General features: G+C 34.1%; 1 protein-coding gene across 5 annotated transcripts in view; it reads right to left on the bottom strand.

Annotated features, from left to right (window-relative positions):
* Positions 1–22,589, bottom strand: part of LOC125050091 (anillin) — a 52,276-nt gene that overhangs the window by 20,590 nt on the left and 9,097 nt on the right. For 4 of the 5 annotated variants that reach the window (XM_047649682.1, XM_047649684.1, XM_047649681.1 and 1 more), the window contains exon 7: positions 12,689–13,199. In XM_047649682.1, coding sequence (XP_047505638.1) covers positions 12,689–13,199 — 511 coding nt within the window. The remainder of the gene's footprint in view (positions 1–12,688; positions 13,200–22,589) is intronic. The other variant, XM_047649685.1, reaches the window with a different exon arrangement.

The raw sequence follows: 22,589 nt of genomic DNA, 5'->3' as shown, positions 1-22,589 counted from the left end.
ATTACATGAAGCACTGAGCAATGTCGGTTATTGCGTAGGTTCGAGCCCCGGGTGTGCAATCAACTGTCTATGTGCGTATTTAACACTCTCTAGTAAGGAAAACATCGTGAAAGCATGCCTTTGTCCCAAAAATATGACGGTGTCAGGTACAGATCACCTACTTGCCTATTAGAAATGATCACGGAACAGAAATTTGCGGCCCAGACCTCGTTATCGATAAAACAAATTGTTCTATATACGTGTGTAAATTTTACCCTAAAATTTGTCAATCGATTGAGTCAGCATTGGTTTTAATTTTATACATTTGCGATGGCGACGGTCACTTTGTTATTACTTTGAATTATTTTTTATTACATTTGCTTTGACAGTCGTAGGTAACACCTAAAGAGATTAAGATTACCGACAGAGCATTCAAAAGTACACGAGCCAAGGCTGTACATTTTGTTCACTCAGGCTTTCTTAGTTTTATAAGCGTGGCGATAGCCTAAATCTTCGGAGTTACGCCCCGAGAGTTTAGCCAGACGCACTCTTCAACATTAACTTTACATTAATTGCATTCGTTTCATAGCAATTAGTATTTATTCTATTGTTGTACGTAAGCCGTTAATATATAGTAAAAAAAATATCGCCTATTATATAACATCCCGATGACCCAGCAAACGTACATTTTGGTGCTTAGAGCCGGAGAAACCTATGGATACAAAACTTTTTTAAATTCTTTATTCACGATTCCGATATCGGTTTTGTGTGTAATACGGTCCGGTATCAATATTATGTCTTACTCGATAAACTTACAAACACAAAAATATATTTTCAATTAGATCAAAATTAAATTTAACAGGGGTTTAGTTATTTCTGATCCTTATTAGTTGAATTGCTGTGATAAATAATCGATTCATTCTAGGTCAATCAACCAGATTAAGCTGGTTGGCCTTCATGATCCCAATTAACAGATGTGCACTGTCTTTTTTACGATTATTTCACTATTGACAAACAGGTACCTAAAGAATATGTTTTTATTTTACCTAGTATGTTTTAATTAGAATGGCTTAGGCGTCTCTTTTATGATTTATAATAAGCCAATCCAAGTATATGGGTCATGGCTTCTCAAGACATGTCTGTCTCACAGTACCAGCAAGTGTTTGGGTAAGGGGCCGGGGTTTGAACCTACAATCTCAGAGTCACATTAAATATGGCTCTCATAGCATAACACAAATAAAACGTTTTGATAAGTTATGGCCTGTATTTCCATAACTTGGAAGGTCACACATACGTAACGTAAAGCCTACACTATTTGCTTATCGTTTGTACAAACTTTATTGTCTGCATGACCCAAATTCACGTATTGAAAAGAAATTGTTCATTTGTTTCAAACGTAAAACGAATAAATAGCAGACCTTAAAGTCAATACGAAGACTGAAAATTTAATTTTTGTCATTACGATGTTTTAATATATAAATGCTAACCAGGGTAATAGGTCCACGATTTATAATATATGCCATCGGAGTTTAATCTACACTATTATAAACTTAAACATTTTGGATGAACGCATTTCCCGACGAAGAAAATTATGATTAAAACATTATATATTTCTTTTATCGAGGAAGGGTACACATCCAGGTTCTAGGACTTAAGACTTCAAATCTAGGTCAAAAGCGAAGATGGAACCGTGGGGTTTTAGTGGCTACAGTAACTGATTTCCACTAAACCCTCCCCCACATGCAATCATACCGTCAGAAATCACGATAAAAAAGGTCCTTATCCTCAAAATTACGGAATATTTTTAATAGATAAAGGTAGGTTTTGCAACCGGTATTTAAGTTCTAAGAACTTAAACAATGCTTAAACAAGTGCAGCGTTATGTCGAAATTGCTCGAGTTACAGCAAAATGACGAAATCCTTTATTTTTTCTCGGCACTTTTCACTACAATTGCTAAAATCGCCGTTCTTATGACGCCAAATATCTAGTATATTAATAAATTATAAATGACAGTTAAATGTTAATTAATACTTAATTTAATAACTGAATAGTTAAACATTTATTAAAAGAAACAACTATTTTCTTTACAAACGGCTCTAAATAGGTTGTATGAATAATAAATAATACTGTAGTAAAAAGTTTAACTAACAAGTTAATATATTAATTTTAGTTAAAATAAATTCCTTTAGCTTTTATTGAATAAATTTAAATTTCGAAATCACCTTTTAAAGTCACCTTAATTTTTTATTGTTTAATTAGGAAATTAAACAATTTTACAGGAACTTTTCACATGTAAATCACCGTTTATATTTGATCACGATTCACAGGTCTTCACTGCGCGAGCGCACAGCGCCAGACAGAATGGTGGATTGACAACCGTTGGTCGAGAGCTAATGACCCAATCCGTCAATATTGCACGAGTTACTATGATTTGACATAACCGTAACCCCATAATGGGGTATGGGACAGACACATTTTGTTGTTCATTATAATATTATTTATAATCCAATGGGATTATTTAAAGAAGTCGTTCATGTTATTCAAATCCCTAAACGGAGAATTTATTTGTGATCCTTCTGTGTGTTCATCTGGGTGTTAAAAATATAATAAAATAATTCTTCTCCTAATATTAATATAAATGTAGTAATAGTCTCTATACAGTTAACAAAAATTTAATAATATTAAATGACTTGTATGCAATATTTGTATTGTATCACTATTAAAAGTATGTAATAATATTTGACAATTTTGCTGAAGGAATATATAATTTTATTGGAAGTTTTCCTATTTTGACTTACATATGAGCATCAAAGAACCTTGATAACGATCTAAGCGAATCTTATTTTACATCGAAGACACAAAGCCTTAGTAGGTATTCAGTAACATTTGTTTCTATAATATTATTTATAATTAGGCCCGTATCCAATAGGTATCTTGAGATACTATGTATTACTTTTGAAACTTAAATTTGACGGTCTACGCAAGTTGGATATCACAGAATTCAGTTTTAAGTGTTTTACATTGAAATAATTTTTCTTTTATAAACATTTATCCTTAAACCTGATGTCACTAAGATCCATGTTTGTCATTGCGCACTGTCCTGGACTTGTCAAACGAGTTTTAGTACGACGCAAAAAGGTACTATACATTAGAAGGCCAAAGAATCCTAACAATGCGAAAAACACTGTTTCTTTAGGTAAATCACGTATAGTTTTGAAGAGGTTTATTTAAGGCAATATTAGGTAAAAAAAAAAGATTAAACTTTGTCTAAGACCAAAGTCTATTGCAAAGTGTCCTTGTAAGTGGGTTCACGCTTTAATCTATTGTGTGTAAAAAGCATTTCTGTTTAAATATAAACTTAATTAAAGTGGTTAATGGACATGAAAATGCGCTTGCCTAGAGATACAAGGCTCATCCACCAAACTTTCTGCTATACAGAAATCCAGTTCACGAAAACCAACAAATCTTTCCAAAACATTAAAACCTTCGGAACCTTGTCAGATGACATAACAAATGTTAGTCTGTGCACATCGGAACTTTAAACTAAATCAATAATGCACCTTTCCGTGGATGATAATGATTACATAGAATAACAATTTTATCTGTCCTATTACTATTAAATACTCAAAGGTTTCACGCATCACTGACGCTGCGCCCGAGTCGCGTTTCTAAACAGCTGACTGGCTGTAACGCTTCAACGCTCGCCTAAATACCTATTACTCAATGTGCAATTGACTTTATGTAAAAAAATTGCTTTTATAAGTTGATTAATTAGTATTAACTCGAAATTCATATATTAAAAAATGCCCTAATTCTTATAGTTTATTATTGATTAATAACCATAATTGTAAATCCTATAGAACATTAGTCTAGAGCAAATGTACCTCACAGTCTTGACTAGAAGTATTGTTTATTTTGTATTTGAACTCGGGACCTGACGATGAAACCAATCGACTTTACTGCGGATAAAGTTTATGTAATAATTAAATTCCTGCTATATGACTTGTATTATACAAAGACAAAATATTGCTTATAGAGACGACGGAAGGAGAGAGGAGAAATGTAGAATGTCCCACATTTATGACAGACCAATTTGAGAATGCGCTAATGATATTATATAGGTGGCAGCAGGAAGTCTTTGATCCCAGAAAATAACATAGAGATTAGGCCTAAACAGCATTATTCAACCAACGAAAGCTACCAATGATTTTGCTAAATAATTGTAACATCTTTTAATTTTTCATTGTTATAATTATTTGTATTTGTCGTCTACTCGAGCGATTTTCTAAATATTTGATTATCTAATTAGTTTCCCCGTCTGCTATGTATAATAAATTATTTTTATGAAGCTATGAAATGTCCGATACTCTTATTTAATAGTCTTCTTTCTGTTTCTATTAAAAGAACGAACTAACTTCAGGGTGTCGGGTTTTTGTGACGGTGTGCGCGCGCATCGTAAAATTTTACTCTCATAATTTTTTCCTAGCGCGTCAAAAGAGTACTTTTTTTAATAACTTAAAAAAGTATTCTTCAATGCTTGAGCAGAGTAATAGGAGCATCTAAAATATGACACAACCAGAGCGATAAAAGTTCTAGGTTTTATTGATTTGTCACGTCCCAAATCAAGCAAACAACTACCTTAACACACACATATACACTTATTGTAGGTAATGACAACAATCAACTCCTTGACAAGTCTCATAATTACCATGATTATCGTATAAACAATGAGCAAAACATTATGTACTAAGAGAACAAATGAATTGTGCTTAGATAACTTTCGATTTACTACATAACCATAGACATACATTTATTATAACTTCGATAACACATCAAACCAAGTAAAAGTGTCTATACATGGCCCTAAAATCAGTGGTAAAGTTGGGGAAGTGGTGGGGAGCACCCTCGATCGCCTCGTGTGTACCATTTTTACTGCCGATTCAAACTACGAGCCGATATCATCCCCATCACCATTGTCCCGATATCGCCACTAATTTTAGGGCCCTTAACATAGATTATTAGGGATGCAATAGGCGGTCTTATTGCTAACAAGCTATCTCTTCCAGGTAACCTATTAAGGAGAAAAAGAAATACTAAAGGTACAGTGCAAGAAGTGAATAACATTACAAAATAAAATTAATCCCAATAATTTATTATTATAATTACATTTTACTTTATGTCTCGAATCTTCATCCCCTGATACTAAAAATGTATGAATACTTAAGAAGAGTCTCTCGCTGTTTGCCAGAAAGCACTTAAATTATGTAGTTATGTAAATTGTTACATTCATAAGAGTAATGTTAATAACGCCAATTTGCAATTGAAAATATTCATTAAGTTGATCCTAACAGAAAATTGAATTTTAATTTCACCGTCTATTCGTTGATTGATAAAATCGATCGGAGTATTGCGAGAGGAAACCTTATTGACAAAACTATTAACTGTTCAACAAAAACGACGACTTTTTGATGACGATTTGACGACTCATTGGTCTAGTGGTTAGTACCCCTGACTGCGAATCCATGGGTCCCGGGTTCGATCCCCGGCTGAGGCGAACATCGATGTGATGAGCATTTGGTGTTGTTCTTAGGTCTTGGGTGTTTAAATATGTATTTATATGTATATCTATCTATAATATGTGTGTATATCCGTTGCCTAGTACCCATAACACAAGCTTCACCAGCTTAGCATGGGACAATTGGTGTGAATTGTCTTAAAAAAAAAAAAAAGTCAAACAGTTGTTTACTCTACATTCTAACGTATAATTCCATGAACCGTTAACTGTCATAACCGAACCACCCCATCATTACCCACATTGTTATCGTTATGGGAAGTGTTCGTTTTATTTCCGGTATTACTGACCCCATATACATAAATGTACACTTTTTGTCTAGGAACCAATGAATATGTCATTATTTTCCGAGTTATATTATATTGAATGTACTAAAAATTTATTGTTAAATCTTTGTATGTATTGAAATACAGTTTAACCTCCATATAACGTCGCTCTACTTAACGACAAACCCCTATAGCGTCGAAATCACTTGGTTTAGCTTGTCTTCCATACAATCACACTCTACATAGCATTACACCCATCCTCAATAAAGACAATTTAAAGGTAAAAAGTACTTTTTAAGTTGCCGAAGTTATTAAAACAGCAGAGCTGTGTACGTTCTTTAGTGGCCTTATTGTCCTAGCCCGTAATAAACTCGACTGTCTCGGCATATATACTGAACTTTCGAAGAAATATTTTTTTTTTGTTTACAAATTGGGATTGCTTGCATGTCTAGACAGAGTGATGATCTATACGTTATCATATTTTGAGTTGCTCACAACTTTTCAGGTGCAGCAAAATACGTCAGGCAAAAGTAACAGACTATACGCAATTCAAAAAGGAATTGTTTTCTAGTAGTAGTATTGCTAGTTATCATTAACTTACATTAACTTTATATTATGATAATTTATAATATGAGAGCTTCTGTTTCAGAATAGCTAGACCCATAGTAAGATAATAAATAACCTGGGTAATAAAGCGAGTCTAGATTACATTGTTAGATTACAGTTAGTTTGATATCAGTTACCTAAGTACTAGCGTGTGAATTCTAGTAAGTTCAGAGCAATACAATTCAATCTTAGATATAATATTATATGTATTATTTCTTATTTAAAATGTAAAGGTTTTATTTAAAATTGATTCTTCAATAATTTGGTTATGTAGTATTTATTGGTGCGATAAAAAAAAATATGTTTCGCAATATTTAATAGGCAAGTAGGTGATCAGTACTTTGCCTACCATGCGCCGTCTACTTCGAGAATCAGCCTTTATTTATCCACATCGTATTTACATATAGAAAAATAAATATATATACAATTTATTAAGCTAAGATGCATTTTTGAATAAATTTATTGAAAAAAAACTAGTCTCTTGACATTTAGATTTTTAACAAAAAAAGGATATACGATTTAATATTAAAGTAATCCGACGATCCGGTTTTTCAACTGCCTTTCAAACAAATGAATCTTATATAGCTGGACACCATTTTTCTGAATTCTATCCAAACTACGATATGCTATTAAATTTAAAATTGCATTTTATTTTTGCTGTTTGGTCTATATTTTTGTTCCTTGCTTGTTTATAATTTATGTTAATGTAATTGATGAGTATAGTTTCATCATCAGAAGTCGAGGCAGAATACGAAATTCCACCCGTATCACTTCGACATCCGTTGTTCCACATCTGAGCATTTTTTAAGGCAGTTTTTGCCGCGCTCCACCACTATGTGGAACCAACCCACTGAAGTATTTCCGAACCAATTCGACTTAGGGTCCTTGAAGAAAAGAGCATACCAACTGCGCGCGAGCCCTCTGGCATTGGGAGTGTCCATGGGCGGCATATCACTGAACATCAATTAGAATTTTCGTAATAATTCCATACAATATCTTACAATCGTAAAATTTGCTTAAAATATTAAATTATGTGTGTTAAACAAATTTCCAGTTGCAAATAATAGCTGAATCATTTGTCCTTTGAAATGTACAGTTGTTTCTATAACTGTTTGTTTTATCACGTCATTTTTATACCCAAAATAAAAATCTAATTGAATTTAAAAGCGAAAAGTTAGTTAGTTAGGTAACTTACCTGCTTACCTAGGTCAAAATCTATGTAGGAGGACCTCCTCCTATACTAGATACTATTGCAGAAGGCTAGCAAGTGCGTTGCCGGCATTTTTAAGAATTGGTACGCTCTTTTCTTGAAGGCCCCTAAGTCGAATTGGTTCCGAAATACATCAGTGGGCAGATGGTTCCACATAGAGATGGTGCGCAGCAAAAACTGTTGTGGAACGACGGACGTCGAGGTTATACAGATGGTATTTCGTATTCTGCCTGAGGTCCGATGATGAAACTCAGCTGCGGGTATTACTCCGAACAACTCCTCTGAACACTCTCCATGGTAAATGCGGTAGAAGATGCAAATCTCTACGCAACGCCAAGGGATCATGGAAAGTAACTGGTCGACGATTCGAATCGCTCTTCGATGAATACGGTCAAGCAGAAGCAGATGGTACTGTTACTATTTACTTAAAGCTAAATTTTAGTTGTAATATGTTAGTAGTATGGATATGGAAGTATTGGATGAAGGCATTCTCCAACCATTTCTAGATGTCTTTACTTTGCCCATAGTATTTCAGAAAAATTAGAATTTACTAATTACTCACAGGGGTTCACCCATAACACAAGTTTCCTCCTAATGTTGATACATTATTTTCCTTGTAAACGACACTCAACAAGAGAAAGTTAAAAACCACATATAAGGATGTGCTAAACGAAATTCTGTGACCAACCTACTTATCGTTATTTAAATAAGAAAAGAAAATGTACGAGATTGTATTGTGACTTCTGATTGTGATTTTACATAAGTGTGCCAAATAAAGCTAGCTAGACTCGGCCATTTACAAAAATAACCTTTAGGTCTGGGCCTCAGATTTCTGTTTCTGTTTCATGATAATTTGTCAATCTAATAGGCAAGTAGGTGATCAGCCTCCTGTGCCTGACACACGACATGTGACCTTTTCCAAGAACAACAAGTCGTTTCTAGTAATTTACAAATAATATGACGTTCGAATTTCAAAATAACACTTGCCGCTTGAACCGTTATAAGATTCGAGTCCTAACTGCCATCCTAAATGTATGCAAATTTTTTACCAACAAAAAAGATCCTTTCCGGTCAACGACCTTTTATTTAATTAAAGATCGACTGATAAGAAATGTTCCACGAAAGCGATTCTGCACAGTCATTTCTTTAAGATGTACGTGACGGAAATAATGTTCGCCACTTTTGCTATATGGTCAAATATGGTGAAGGCTGAAGAAGAGGCATTGTACTGATTATTCATTATGGGTAAGATTCGTCAAGACTTACTACTAAGTACGACCTCTTGTATGTCAAAAATATATAAAATTTGACATATCAAATTTAACGTACGTAGTAGTAGTAGTAGTAACGTACGTAGTGGTAATAATAATATAAGATTTTTGTCTAGTGTTATTAGAAACAACCTAGAAACTTAGTTGATACGACTAATTCAACTGACTCGTTTTTATAAGTAACTAGCTGACCTGGCTAACTTCGTTCCGCCCTACAACCTTATAATATCGTTGTTACTTTAATTTAACTTAGTTTAGGATTTCATTAATGTTTAGTATTACATTAATACAACTCTTTTGCAAATACAAAAATGTTTTATTGCTTGCCATTGCGAAAGAAGAATGGCAGTTTTACACATTAGGCATCTTCTCTCTAGCGTCAATATGGCGATACTGCATGTTAAGCACTTTCTGATATCCAACATCTTTTGATCAGGATCAAAGCATGGTTATGCATCTCCTCATTCACCTCAAGATCGGAATTTCTTGAACTGACACGAATTCGACGTAAAATGATGCGTAGTTTTGTCAACAGATGGCACCATATGGTTTTTGCATTCGTAAAATTAATTAATTAATTTATTGTTATTCGATAACTTATCCGATATTTTATTATATATGCTTATTCTGCTATTCGGGACGGAAACAAATCCAACAAATCAACAACCATGGCAATCGGTCCAACCGTTCTCGAGTTATAAGTGTTGTAACAAACACGACTTTCTTTTATATATATAGATTTTGAGCTTATTGGGTCTGCTATTATTATAATTCGCGAATTATACATACATACAGTTTTATAATATTTACACTTAAATATTAGTTTTCATCCAATCCGTGACATTCTTAACTGTTTCATTCAATAACGATTCGTGGTTACGGGTAGTACTTTCGGATACGGCCATTGAGTAGTAGTAGTAACGTACGTAATAGTAGTAGGACGTAGTCAAACGTAACGTAACGGACTTTGAATATTGCCTTTTGAGCAGACGATATGACTTCCAAACAACTACTATTATTGTTTATGAGAGGAGAGAATCCATAAACGGCGGCTATATGGAGAGAATTTCAATCTTCTAGGCCTTCTGCTAGGAAAAATAAATTGCTGACTAAAATTTTACTCACATCTCAAATATAAAAATTATACTGCTTACAAAAATGTATAGACTTGTATTTCCTTGACGGTCGTGTTGGGATTAGTTAACTAATTTAAACCAATATTGATTTCTGTAACACCCGTATATAAGGGTAATAAGTATCAATGTCAATATAAAGTATGGTGGACCAAAACCTTTTTTAATTTACACTTATTATGTCACCAATGTAAATGATAAGAAGTAATCCATACACAAAACAATTACTTGGGAACTATTATATCGCACGAATACTGCATAATAACCTGAACCAATAAGACTAATTGTACTTAAAAATAATAAGACATTTTAGAGTATTAGCGCCATCTCTTGAGAACTATTTAATTGTTTATTAATTTAAACTTAAGTTACCGTAAACTAAGTGGAGTTTATGAGTAAACTTATATTATTTTTATAGCACTAACTGACCTGGAAACGGAGTTTTGCCATAAAAGATTTATACAGTACTGATATCGCTGTTCAAAGAGTGAAATTTAAGTATAATATGTATTTATTATCATAGAAATTTTGTCCAAAAATAATATTAACCTCAAGATTTCGGAGGTGTGTCTACAAACACGACATATGTACAGATTAATAAACACAAACGAACAACAATACTATAAATAATGTTTATTACGAGATCGTTAAACAAAGACTGATCTTGATATGGCAACAAAGGCCGATAGCTCAATGCTGTATATTATCCTGCATACTACGAAGCGTCAGGTAAATTAACGCCCGAACCCAATAATCAATCAACAATCTCAGATTGTGTTCAATGAACGATCTGACTGATCCATTTTGGATCGTTCCGTGTGGACGCGGCTAATAGCCAAACCCTATGAAGACAATCCATTTTTGGCGACGGATAAAATGCTCTTTGTCGTTCCATTTCACCGAGTTTTCCCTCATATTATATAGTCAATGTAAACAAAATAAAGTCAATAAAACCGTACAAATAACATTAAAATATACATGTGTAATAAGTGTATGTTTAAAACATAACAGTTTTTTTTGTCATTTAAAAAACTGGTATATGTTAAAATCTGTTAAAATAATTAACTGTTGAAATCGAGCTTTCGTCAACTGTCATTTTCATACACAGGTCTATCCACAGACACCGATACGACCTCCCATGATAGCTTGTATCGACAGATGGCTATGAGAATCATAGCTTGTATCGACAGATGGCTATGACAATCATAGCTTGTATCGACAGATGGCTATTACAATCGGTAGATTGGTTATTGGCACACTTGTTACAACATTTGGATTACGATAACTATCTCAGATGGTGGATTACGGATTGAGATAGGTTATTGAGGTCGGGCGTAAATCTCTTAATTTAAAAGTGTAAACAAAACTTTAACGAAAATTTGAATAAAAGCGTTAAAAAGTATTCATTACTTTCTTTTTTAGACAATCCTGATACTATGAGTCATCTTTTGTCAATGTCATCTGGGAATTAATCTTATAAAATTCGTGACTCCAGGATGTCTCACAGGGATAAGAACAATAATAAGACAGTTGGGAACATGCGTTTCGCTTCTTGGGTTCGATAGGATAAACACTTTATAATCTCACTGTATGTAATACAGTGTTCATACAGACATAAATAAACAATGTAAGAATAAAAAACCCATAACTTGTACTGAATTAAAATATATAAAAATCAGTGGCGCTTTAATCTTTTTAGGTCTGGGCCTTGTATCTGTTTTATGATCATAAGGCAAGTAGGTGATCAGCCTGCTGTGCCTGACACATACCGTCGACTTTTTGGGTTAAAGGCAAGCAAGCCGGTTTCCTTACAATGTTTTCTTTCACCGTTCGAGCGATAGATTCGCACATAGAAAGCAAGTCCATTGGTGCATAAGCCGGGATCGAACCTACGACCTCAGGGATGAGAATCGCCCGCTGAAGCTCTTAATTTAAATATATACTGAAGAGAAATATATCTTTTACTTATTGCCATATCTCCTAAATATAATAGGTTTTAGGAAGCTAAATCGACATTACCAGTGAAATCGGATATTGCTAAAGTTATCGTTCGTTATCGTTCATAACATGTACATATAACATAAACACTGATTTACATCACTATTGGGAAACGTTGCAGGAAATGTCATAAACTTATATAACTATATATATTATATGTACCTATATCTATTGAAGAAACAGCTAACACCGGCTCAAACATATAGACGAAGACGATTGTATCCACATACAATAAAATTTTAACCACCAACTCCATAAACCCACAGTACCCTACCCTAGTAACGTCACTAAATATTTCATAATAATTGCGATTGTTTCGCAAAATATTTCATTGAGGAAAACAATATTTTATACTTCGTCTTCACGAATTACACGAACGAAATCTATATGTATTTAACTTGCGAAAAATCTTTCCGATAGTATTATATCAGAAAACAGCTGTTAAAACGTCAACTTTTATATGATAAAACGGTGACGAAATTAAGAATTCAAATGGTAATGAGACAATCGTATTACACAAATAACCCTTTGAATGCGCAATCTACCTGCTAACGACGGGTAAACAAGACGTTTTTGAATTGAGTCTATTCGCTGACAATGTAACATGAGAAATCTAAACACCGTTAGCACAACAAAAATAAATCGTACTTACCTTTGTCACCGTGTAGTGTTTTCATCGACGGTGCAAGTCCAAAGGGCGCTTTAGGTACTATAATAGTCCCCTTATTCTTTTCGAATAGAGCTTTCCTTTCCCGTAGGGTCATTTCTGCGGGATCTTTTGCCTTGGGGCTGCCCGATTCGAACATCGCCGCTTTCGATAACACAGAACTTCTGTCAACATTTGATTTCGGCAATAACCTCTTCACAGCTGGACTAGCCGGCGTCTCTTTTGTTTTGCATTCATTTGTTTCGTCGACTACGTTCTCTTTGTCCTTTTCGCTTTCCTCTCGAGGCGGCGTAGGCGCTTTGTATTTTTTAATCGACGGTTTTTTCGTGACAGCCGGCGGCGCGGCCACCGCGGTTGCCATGATGGGGGCTGGATGTGCACTGGGGGTTGTGGATGCAGCGCTCGGCTCCTGTCGGTTACGTTCGTGTTTCGTCGGGGCGAAATCGTATACGAGCCGCGATTGGGTGGCCGAGACGCGGCGGTACCCCTCACCCTCCTATGATTGGACAATGGTGCTTTTCGTTCACGTGGTTATTGACACAAAACCGTAGCCTAGACCGGGTTAATGTAGTTGCATCATCGTAATACCGGGTTTAAACAATGGATTGGATAATAATTCGTATAAAGTTGTAGTCGTGGATCACGCGTGGCGTTGGGCAGTCGACTGACACATGTGCGGAACTCGTTTGAGTTTTGCAATGTGCACGATATGTTAATGTAATTTCGGAGACTGATGAGTGAGATGCGGTTGAACGGGATTGAGTCAACTTTTAAATATTGCGGCGAAAATCTATAATCTATATTTTATGTTCAAATAACATGTTTATGATTTTGTACCGTAATTAATTATATAAATTAACCTTTCAATACCCAATATGAATACGAACAAATAAAAACTATAACGTTAATAAACGGCACATTTTTCTTCATTTCAACAAACCATTTACTAGAATGAAACAATACATATTATATAACTCCGCGGACCGCGTTAGTATGAACACGATAAACTCAAAAACTATAGATTTTTAACAAGTTTAACTGTATCGAAAATGTGTATAGTAAGATTTAGGGTGTATCATGGCTTTATATAAATTGAATTAAGTAAAACGATTATTGTTTTGTTTTAGACAATGGACATTGCCAGAGGGCTCGCAAGTTCGTTGACGGTCTGTTTGTTTGTGAGCTCATAAAAATCTCGTCTAAATACACGAAATTCACATTGTATTAATATTAATCTAAACAAAGGTCTTTTGTTTGTGTTACACTAATTGGCATAACCGAAACCTCATTCACCGTTTACGGGGTCAAACTACTGCGCTAGCTGTGCGACGATTTTAGCATCGCCCTACTTCAAATTATTTTAAATAAACATGTTAAACGGACAGAAAATAAAATACAAAATATTATCGTTGGGTAAAGTGGCTATTGCAAGCAAGGTTTTCTCTTTAAATTGTAGCGTATAATTAACGTAATTTTATTTATGAAAAAGGGTTTTTAGAAGGTTTAATATTTGCATATAATGCATACAGTCAAATCTGTTTACGACATCGTTTAGAACAACATACCGGTTATATCGACCAAAATCAAAGGTACCGGCTGAATTCTATTGTATTAGGTTTCAACGTCATCGGCTGTTACGACTATCGATTTTTACGACCAAATATGAGTAGTCCCTTCGATGTAGTTTAACAGATTTTGACTGTACATTCTAATGCTCGTCAAAAACTTAAATAAATAAATGAACTTGAACAAATATATTAATATGAGTTGCTCGTAGTCGACCCCAGACTACACATTTTGATATCAGAATTAACATTCAGGCTTCTAAGAATCAAACAAAATAAACAACAATTTAATTTGCATTTTTAATTATTATTATTATTGAATCACTATAAATGTTTCTCTGTAATGTACCGTAAAATTAGTATTGTTTCAAAAGTTTGCATTCTATCATTTCGATTTGAAAAATTTCTAGTCAATTAATTAAAGATGACCATTGACCATGACAAATCTCGCTTCGACCGAATTAACATCTGATATCGGAACAATGGCGGGCACATAAATTAACAACGTCAAAGTCTTGGCTTAAACCGTTAATAGTTGTGGTTTATACGATTTGCCAATATTCTACAAATTAACGACTATTTGATAATCCATAGTTATAGTGATTCCATAGTCATCCTATTTAAAGTAACCTATTGTAACGACACGAAATATACAAAGAAATACGGATATTTTGAACTAAAGTTCATGTTTCAATAATAATGTTTATACTAGGCCAATGTATAACCAAAAAATAGGGCAGAGTGCAATGACATTAATATGGGGTACAGATACAAACAATTGGATAATAGATTCAATTTTACATAATTTAGAGTCGCCTTTAACCGGATATTCTTTGATATTTGAAAATCGAACACTACACCGCGCAAGGTGTGTTTCTACTATCTTTAGTCAATTAACGTAAACATACAGCGTGAATATCTATATATATAAAAGAAAGTCGTGTTTGTTACAACACTTATAACTCGAGACCGATTGCCATGGTTTTTGATTTGTTGGATTTGTTTCCGTCCCGAATAGCAGAATAAGCAATAAAATATCGGATAAGTTATCGAATAACAATAAATTAATTAATTAATTTTACGAATGCAAAAACCATATGGTGCCATCTCAACAGATCACATAACATAACATAACACAAAACTACGCATCATTTTACGTCGAATTCGTGTCAGTTCAAGAAATTCCGATCTTGAGGTGAATGAGGAGATGCATAACCATGCTTTGATCCTGATCAAAAGATGTTGGATATCAGAAAGTGCTTAACATGCAGTATCGCCATATTGACGCTTGAGAGAAGATGCTTAATGTGTAAAACTGCCATTCTTCTTTCGCAATGGCAAGCAATAAAACATTTCTATATTTGCAAAAAAGTTGTATTAATGTAATACTTAACATTAATGAAATCCTAAAATAAGTTAAATTAAAGTAACAGCGATATTATAAGGTTGTAGGGCGGAACGAAGTTAGCCAGGTCAGCTAGTTTTAATATAAAAATATTTTCTCGTAAATAAAATTACGTGTTTCAAACCTAACACTGAATCTATATAGCCTTCAATGCTTAATTGAGGAAAATACGCATTTATCGATAAATAACAGTAATTATTTATTTCGTAATCCTACAGCTAACATAAATTATACATAACAAAAAACAATTATACTAAAGATATAGCCAAAGATGGAATACACAATATATATACAAATAGGTTCAAACATAAAAAAGGTAAAACTCAATAAAAATTATTAAATACATTTTAGTAGGTAATATCTAATTCGCCTTAGTTGTGATGTAAGTGAGGGTATGTACGAGGGTGTGTATATGGGAGTGCTCATGTTGCAGATGAGGTAATACTAACAATATAATAATTCTTATTAATTAACGCAATTGCAATAAAGTAACAAGTATCTGTCAAGGGATTACGGTTAAAATTATAACTAAACAATCGACTATTCTATGAGCTATGTACCGTTGACTATTCAATAAGATGACAAGAAGTGAACCATAAAAGTTCATCGCACTGAACGTCGTTGATATAAAAAACTGCAACCGACTGCCTAGGCAAAAAACTCAGTTCAATAAACTGTTAAGTACGATTTATATCTTTTTAAATACTATTAAACAAATAATAAGTTTATTCATATAGAGTAATTATATTATAACAGAGCAGTGTTGGCCTAGTGGATAGGTCGTAGGTTCGATCCCCGGCTGTACACCAATGGATTTTCGTTCTATTCATTTAACATTCGCACGAACGGTGAAGGAAAACATCGTGAAGAAACCTTTGCATAATATATATAAAGCTTCAACCACTTATAAAAGGAAAATCTCAATAAAAATTATTAAATACATACATCTAAGTGATACCTAATTGATATGTTTATGTATGTCCAAATACAAAACTTGATATGCAAAAGACAATAATTTAAATAAATTCAACAGTCTCCGTCGCTAATACCACAAAAACAACGAAACCAAAGTAGGATCGTAAAGTTAGTAACAAAGAGCTTTCAAGAAACTCAGAGGTGGTCGTAAACTTAAATTTTTGGTGGAAACAAAAGAACCCGCAATGAAAACGTGCTTGAGACTAAAGATTTTCATGGACAAATAAAAAATTACTTTTAAAGTATTATGTATAAATGCTTATTAATGCTTTAAGTTCTACTTTTGTCTTTGAATCGATTTAGTTGGATGGTACGGCGTGGTACCTACTCATATGTCATTATCGCATGCGCGTACTGGGGCTACAGCTAGTTCTTAATAACCCAGCAAATAAATTTTTACACCTGTTACTGATAATCGGCTTTTATACATTGATTCACACATACGCACATACCTTTCACACCATCACACAACACTTAGGTATTACTTAGTTAAATGTATTTTTTCCTTTCGTAAATGTTTGAACCTTTTTGCACCTTTTATGTATTTCATCTTTGGCTATATATTTAGATATAATTTATGTTATTTGGTTTACGAAATAAAAAAGCCTACATTTAGCTATAATACATCAAACGTCTTCAAAAGGTGCTCCTTAATATATTTGTCGCAGCCAACTTGCTTAATTAACCGTTCAATTAACAGCCTAGCCTTTTAAGTAAACGGCGCCGTTTAACTGGCGGCCTGAAAGATATTCAGCCGTAGCGTTTGCTACATAAACTGGCTGGCTAATACTTAGGCCATTCATACGATAAAGTCATTATTTGGCAGAAATAAAAAAGATGCAACATATTATGACATAAAAAATATTTCTTTTAAAATTAAATTGTTGTCACAGTCAACAGGCTAGGCAAGTAATGAAACGTCATCGATCCAAATCATTTGCCTAGCTGTTTAAGCAACTGGCTCAACATTTTACAGGCCGCTAATTAAACGGCTAGGCTGTTAATTGAACGACGAATTAAACTAGTTGGCTGCGACATATATATTTTAAATATTAGGTAAATACTGACATACCAATATAGTCTTAACCTTAAATGAATTCTCAATATTATTGTATTTTTTTTAAATGAAGCTAGCTGTAAGTTAATAAAAAATTTAAGTTCAAAATTGCACTTTATATCCGAAGTTACTCTTTAAGACCACCCAAAACTTACATAAAAACAGTCGTAAAGCAATGGCCATACATTATTGCATCTTATCGTTATGGGCACGTCTTATCGGGACGAATCTGTAGAAACAATTTGTATGGGTCTAATTTAGAGCGTATGGAAATGATTATTACTATACGTTTAAAGCCCTATAATCTCACAACTAGGCTAGATATTTGTGGCTGTCAACATTTTTTGAACCATCGCTAATACTCTGTGTTAATCATTTAGCAACGTTTTGGGTTATTAACATTTTTTTTATTAAAAACACGATGCACGTAACTAACCTACCTACCTACCCTACATTTTCTCACTAAGAGAATGTAATTGACAAAATAAGGTGTATTTTTTTTTACGGAATTTATACTCCGACATTCCGACACTATAGACATATTTATATGTTCGCAGAGTCAATTCACAGTAGCGATATTGTGTATATAATATATTATGTTTAATATTACTTTATTATATTTTATTTTTCTCGACATTATTATTGGCATAGTATGTAAGGTATGTCTGTAATAAATATATAGTGTATTTCTGTAATAAATATATAGTGTTTCATTAAAAATTACTTATGTACTGTTTTAAAAAAACATTTTTTTAAGCGAATTAAAAATCGATACACAAACAATTGGCTATTTGTTGAAATTTTTCAAAAGCATTTCAGAGTTTTTATTAGTGACTAAGGACCTATTGGATTGGCCCAAAAAGTCAAAGAAACCGGTTCGTCAAATTGTACGAAGGATTTTTTATTATTTAACTACTTCGAAGCTTTAAATGTGTAAGAAATAATTATATCCTTAGTTAATGCACGAAATCAAAAGTAAACGCTGATATTTAAATGAGTGCGCAATAGTAATACGCGATTAGTATTCATCGTAAGTGCTATTTAAATTGTCACCCAATGTGACATAAATCGTGGATTAAACAGGCAAGGCGTGGAGTTGAATTATTCGATAAAACTCATTATTTTCTTTAATATTTATTTATTTCGTGTACCTACAGCAAACAAACTATATACAAGGAAAAATATAGCCAGAGATGGAATACATAATATACAAAGGTTCAAATATTTACGAAAGGAAATATTACCAAATACGTAATACCTAATTCGGCTGTGCTGTGTGATGGTGTAAAAGTGAGGGTATGTATGTTGGTTCTACTCATGATGCAGGTGAGTTAACGCAATGGACAATACAAGGAGTATTTAGAATATCCATATTCAGCATATACCGCGATAGCTTATTGTTTAAGCTATCGCGGTATATGCTTAAATAGTGGTCGCTGAATGTCCGGGCTGCGCGATATGAGTTTTTTGCATAATTGGTGTTGATGTCAGGAAAGTAAGACAAAGCATGATTAAGAATCTGGTAGGCCGAAATATGGAATGAATGCAATTTTTCTAGAATTGTGAGCTGCAATTAATTTTATTTGAGATGATGTCATGGTATGGATTATATTATATGGTATTGTTTTCGTCGAGAGTCTGAACTATAAACTATAAATTTTAATAAAATGTAATGGAATCAATATTGATGAATTACGTGAGTATATGTTAAACTAAATATTGCATTAAAATTATCTCTGTTCTGAGTTATCTCATTAACTCATCTCGCGATATATAAAAAAACTAAATAATTTAACTGGATGAAGTAGGATTAAAGGTTTAAATCTAGGTTAATGGAGAATGGATTGTGGCCTCCTTTTTCAATTAATTAGTGAACATAAAATGCCGTCCATTTTGCATGACAGCAGCGCATTATAATTCGAAAATATAATTTTACTCATTAAAAATCGAAGTCTATTTCTGCTTTAGTAGAAAAATTTATTACTATTTAGCTTTTTACAACTAATACAACTCCACTCCTTCACTATTCTCATTATTTTCAAACGTGTTCGCAGACGCAAGTCCCAAATCGCAGTACGACAATTCAGGGTTATCTTACGTATACTAAGAGAAGACCATATCAACATTTGAATATCATTATTACTATGAAATAAATATAACAGTTGTTCTTGCTATTCATAATGTAAAAAATTGGTGAATAAACGATTCAACTAATACAGATTTTTGTATAACAACTCACCCGATGTTAAGTGATATATGACAGTACCATAGGGCAAGTGCGTTGCCGGCCTTTTAAGAATTGGTACGCACTCTTCTTGAAGAATTAAACCTTATTCAAAGAAACTAAGGCAAGAAGACTTAGCTTCTCTTTACGTTCTCTTTCGTCTCTTTCCGTCAAATTGTGTTTTACGCTTTAATGATGGCAATCATTTCTGTAAATCAATATGGCATATATAATTTCTGCCATATCAAATACCAATAATTTACGCAATATTTCAAGATCAATTTGAAGATCTTATTTTTTATATATTAATATATTCTTATAAAACAAACTCCACAGAGCAAGTCGGACCGAGTGAGGGGTAACAGAGAGGTGGAACTGGGAACACCGGAAATGTGGCGATTGGCGCGCGGACGTGACAGACGCGGGAATATTTTATTATTTATGGTGGCGTTGTGTAAAAGATTGTCTTCTGGTTGCGTATAATTTTCATTGTGGTATTTTAGTTAATTAAAAATTGTTTTGTAAGGAATAAAACTTCCTAGGTTGAGTGTTTTGTTACTTTTAATATTTATAGTTTGTGATTTCCAAGATCAGAAGTGGGATAACCACGCGTTTAGACCGTTTGTTTTCTAAATTTAGTACTTATTAGTGTTCAGTATTGGAGGAACCTCATCTCGGCCGTAAGTTTTATTTCTTATAAAAGCAAAATGTCTGGTCTTTCGTCTCGACTCGAGGGACAAAGGCATAGTCGCGAAAAACGGCGTTCTAGTTGTCGCGAAGCACGTCGCGATAGTGTAGATTCCCGATATACGCCGCCTGGTAGAAGTCTCTATAGTAGTTCATCAAACCGCCGGAATCGGACTTCCAGGCGTCGTGATGTATCGCACGACCCTCATAGCTCTCGTAAACGCCGCGATAGTTCACAGTTCGCGACAGTTCGCGCTATGTAGCTTTTGATAGGATTCTTAGTAGATTAGAAGTGATCGAAGCTAGACTACCTGTATCCGTAGATAGCGTGAGTCCGTCGCGTCCTGTGAACGGGAGTCATTTAGTTTCTACTCCATTGGCTGTACAGAGTTCTGCTAGTAAGCCAGGCTCAGGCATGGCTGAAGAGATTATTGAGGGTAGTATTCCACACACACTGGATATGAAAACCAGTGAAGCAAAGGAGGAGGGGAGCGGTATTGTTGAAGCATTGACTGCATTGTTCAAAGCAAAGTCTCACAACTTTTATATATCGCCTTTTGATCCAAATGTACACGACTTTGATGTTTGGTGCAACGAGGTTGACCGTGCCCGGCTTCTAAATAATTGGGATGATCACGAATGTTTAGGACGGATAGGTAGTTGTTTGAAAGGAGATGCGAAGTTGTGGTTAAACGATTGGGTGACAAATGATCGATCGTGGAGTAATTTTAAACTAGAATTTAGATCGTTATGTCCACGTAACGTTGACATGGCTTCTGTATTATTTGAGGTAATGAGTACAAACTCTAATAAGTTTTCTACTTATGCGGAATACGCGCGTAAATCTTTGCTACGTCTTAATATCGTTAAAGGTTTATCCGATGAGCTGAAAACCGCTATTGTTGTTCGAGGCATTAGCGATCCCCAAATAAAAGCCGCGGCCACAAATGCTAAATTACACTCAAAAGGTTTGATTGAATTTTTATCTGTTTATATAAAACCTAAATACGATTACCGCCAATCTAACAATACCGTTCGTTCTTTTAGTAGTTCAGGTCCGTCTTTCACGCGAAAACGCGAGGCGTCTAGGTTTGATAATAATAAAATTACTTGCCACACCTGTGGAAAATTAGGTCATAAGAAATGGCATTGTCCTAAACAACTTAGAGCTGATCCTACGACTTCTACTCAGAGTGACAGTTTCACAAAACCATCTCCAATTGCATTAAGCGACAATCAGAATAGGTCAGTTAAATATTGCACATTTTGTAAGCGTAAGGGACATTTGATAGATTCATGTTTTCAAAAACAGCGTTCTAACAGTGGTGATAAAAAAATCAATGAAGTAAATTTTTGCTTAGACTTGACCCCAAACAAAGTAACGTAATATCAGCAGTACTTCAAAAAGTACCAGTCGATGTTTTGATCGATAGTGGGTCGGATATTTCTTTGATTTCAGAGTCAGTACTGAGATATTTTAATTTGAATAGAGTGCCAACTTATCGCTTGATGCGTGGAATTGGAAGTCAAGAAATTGAGTCGACTTCTCAAATTACGACAGTAATAGAATTTCCTGAAGTGTCATTAGAAATAGATTTATTTGTTGTTCCTTCTCAGTGCATAAATGCACCCATTTTGATTGGTACCGACGTACTGAACCGAAAGGGTTTGACATACATTCGAAGTAATGGAGAACAGCGGCTTGTAAGGTCTGGTATTGTACCGATTGTGCAGCATGTGGTCGCGGTGGACGATGGGAGTGTCAGGACCCCATTAATTGGTGTAGATAGGGATAGATTACTAACGATAATTCACGAATTTTCGGATTTATTTATCTCTGGCACTGCGGCCTCCACCGTGAACACAGGCAGCATGGAAATTCGATTAACTTCGACTACCCCGATAAGTCATCGTCCTTATAAACTTTCGATAGATGAAAAGAATAGAGTTCGTGACATTGTCAGCGATTTGCT

This window comes from Pieris napi, chromosome 6, assembly GCF_905475465.1.
Source record: "Pieris napi chromosome 6, ilPieNapi1.2, whole genome shotgun sequence".
Taxonomy (NCBI): Eukaryota; Metazoa; Arthropoda; class Insecta; order Lepidoptera; family Pieridae; genus Pieris; species Pieris napi.
The sequence above is the reverse complement of the archived record's forward strand: the minus strand, read 5'-3'. Positions and strand labels throughout refer to the sequence as shown.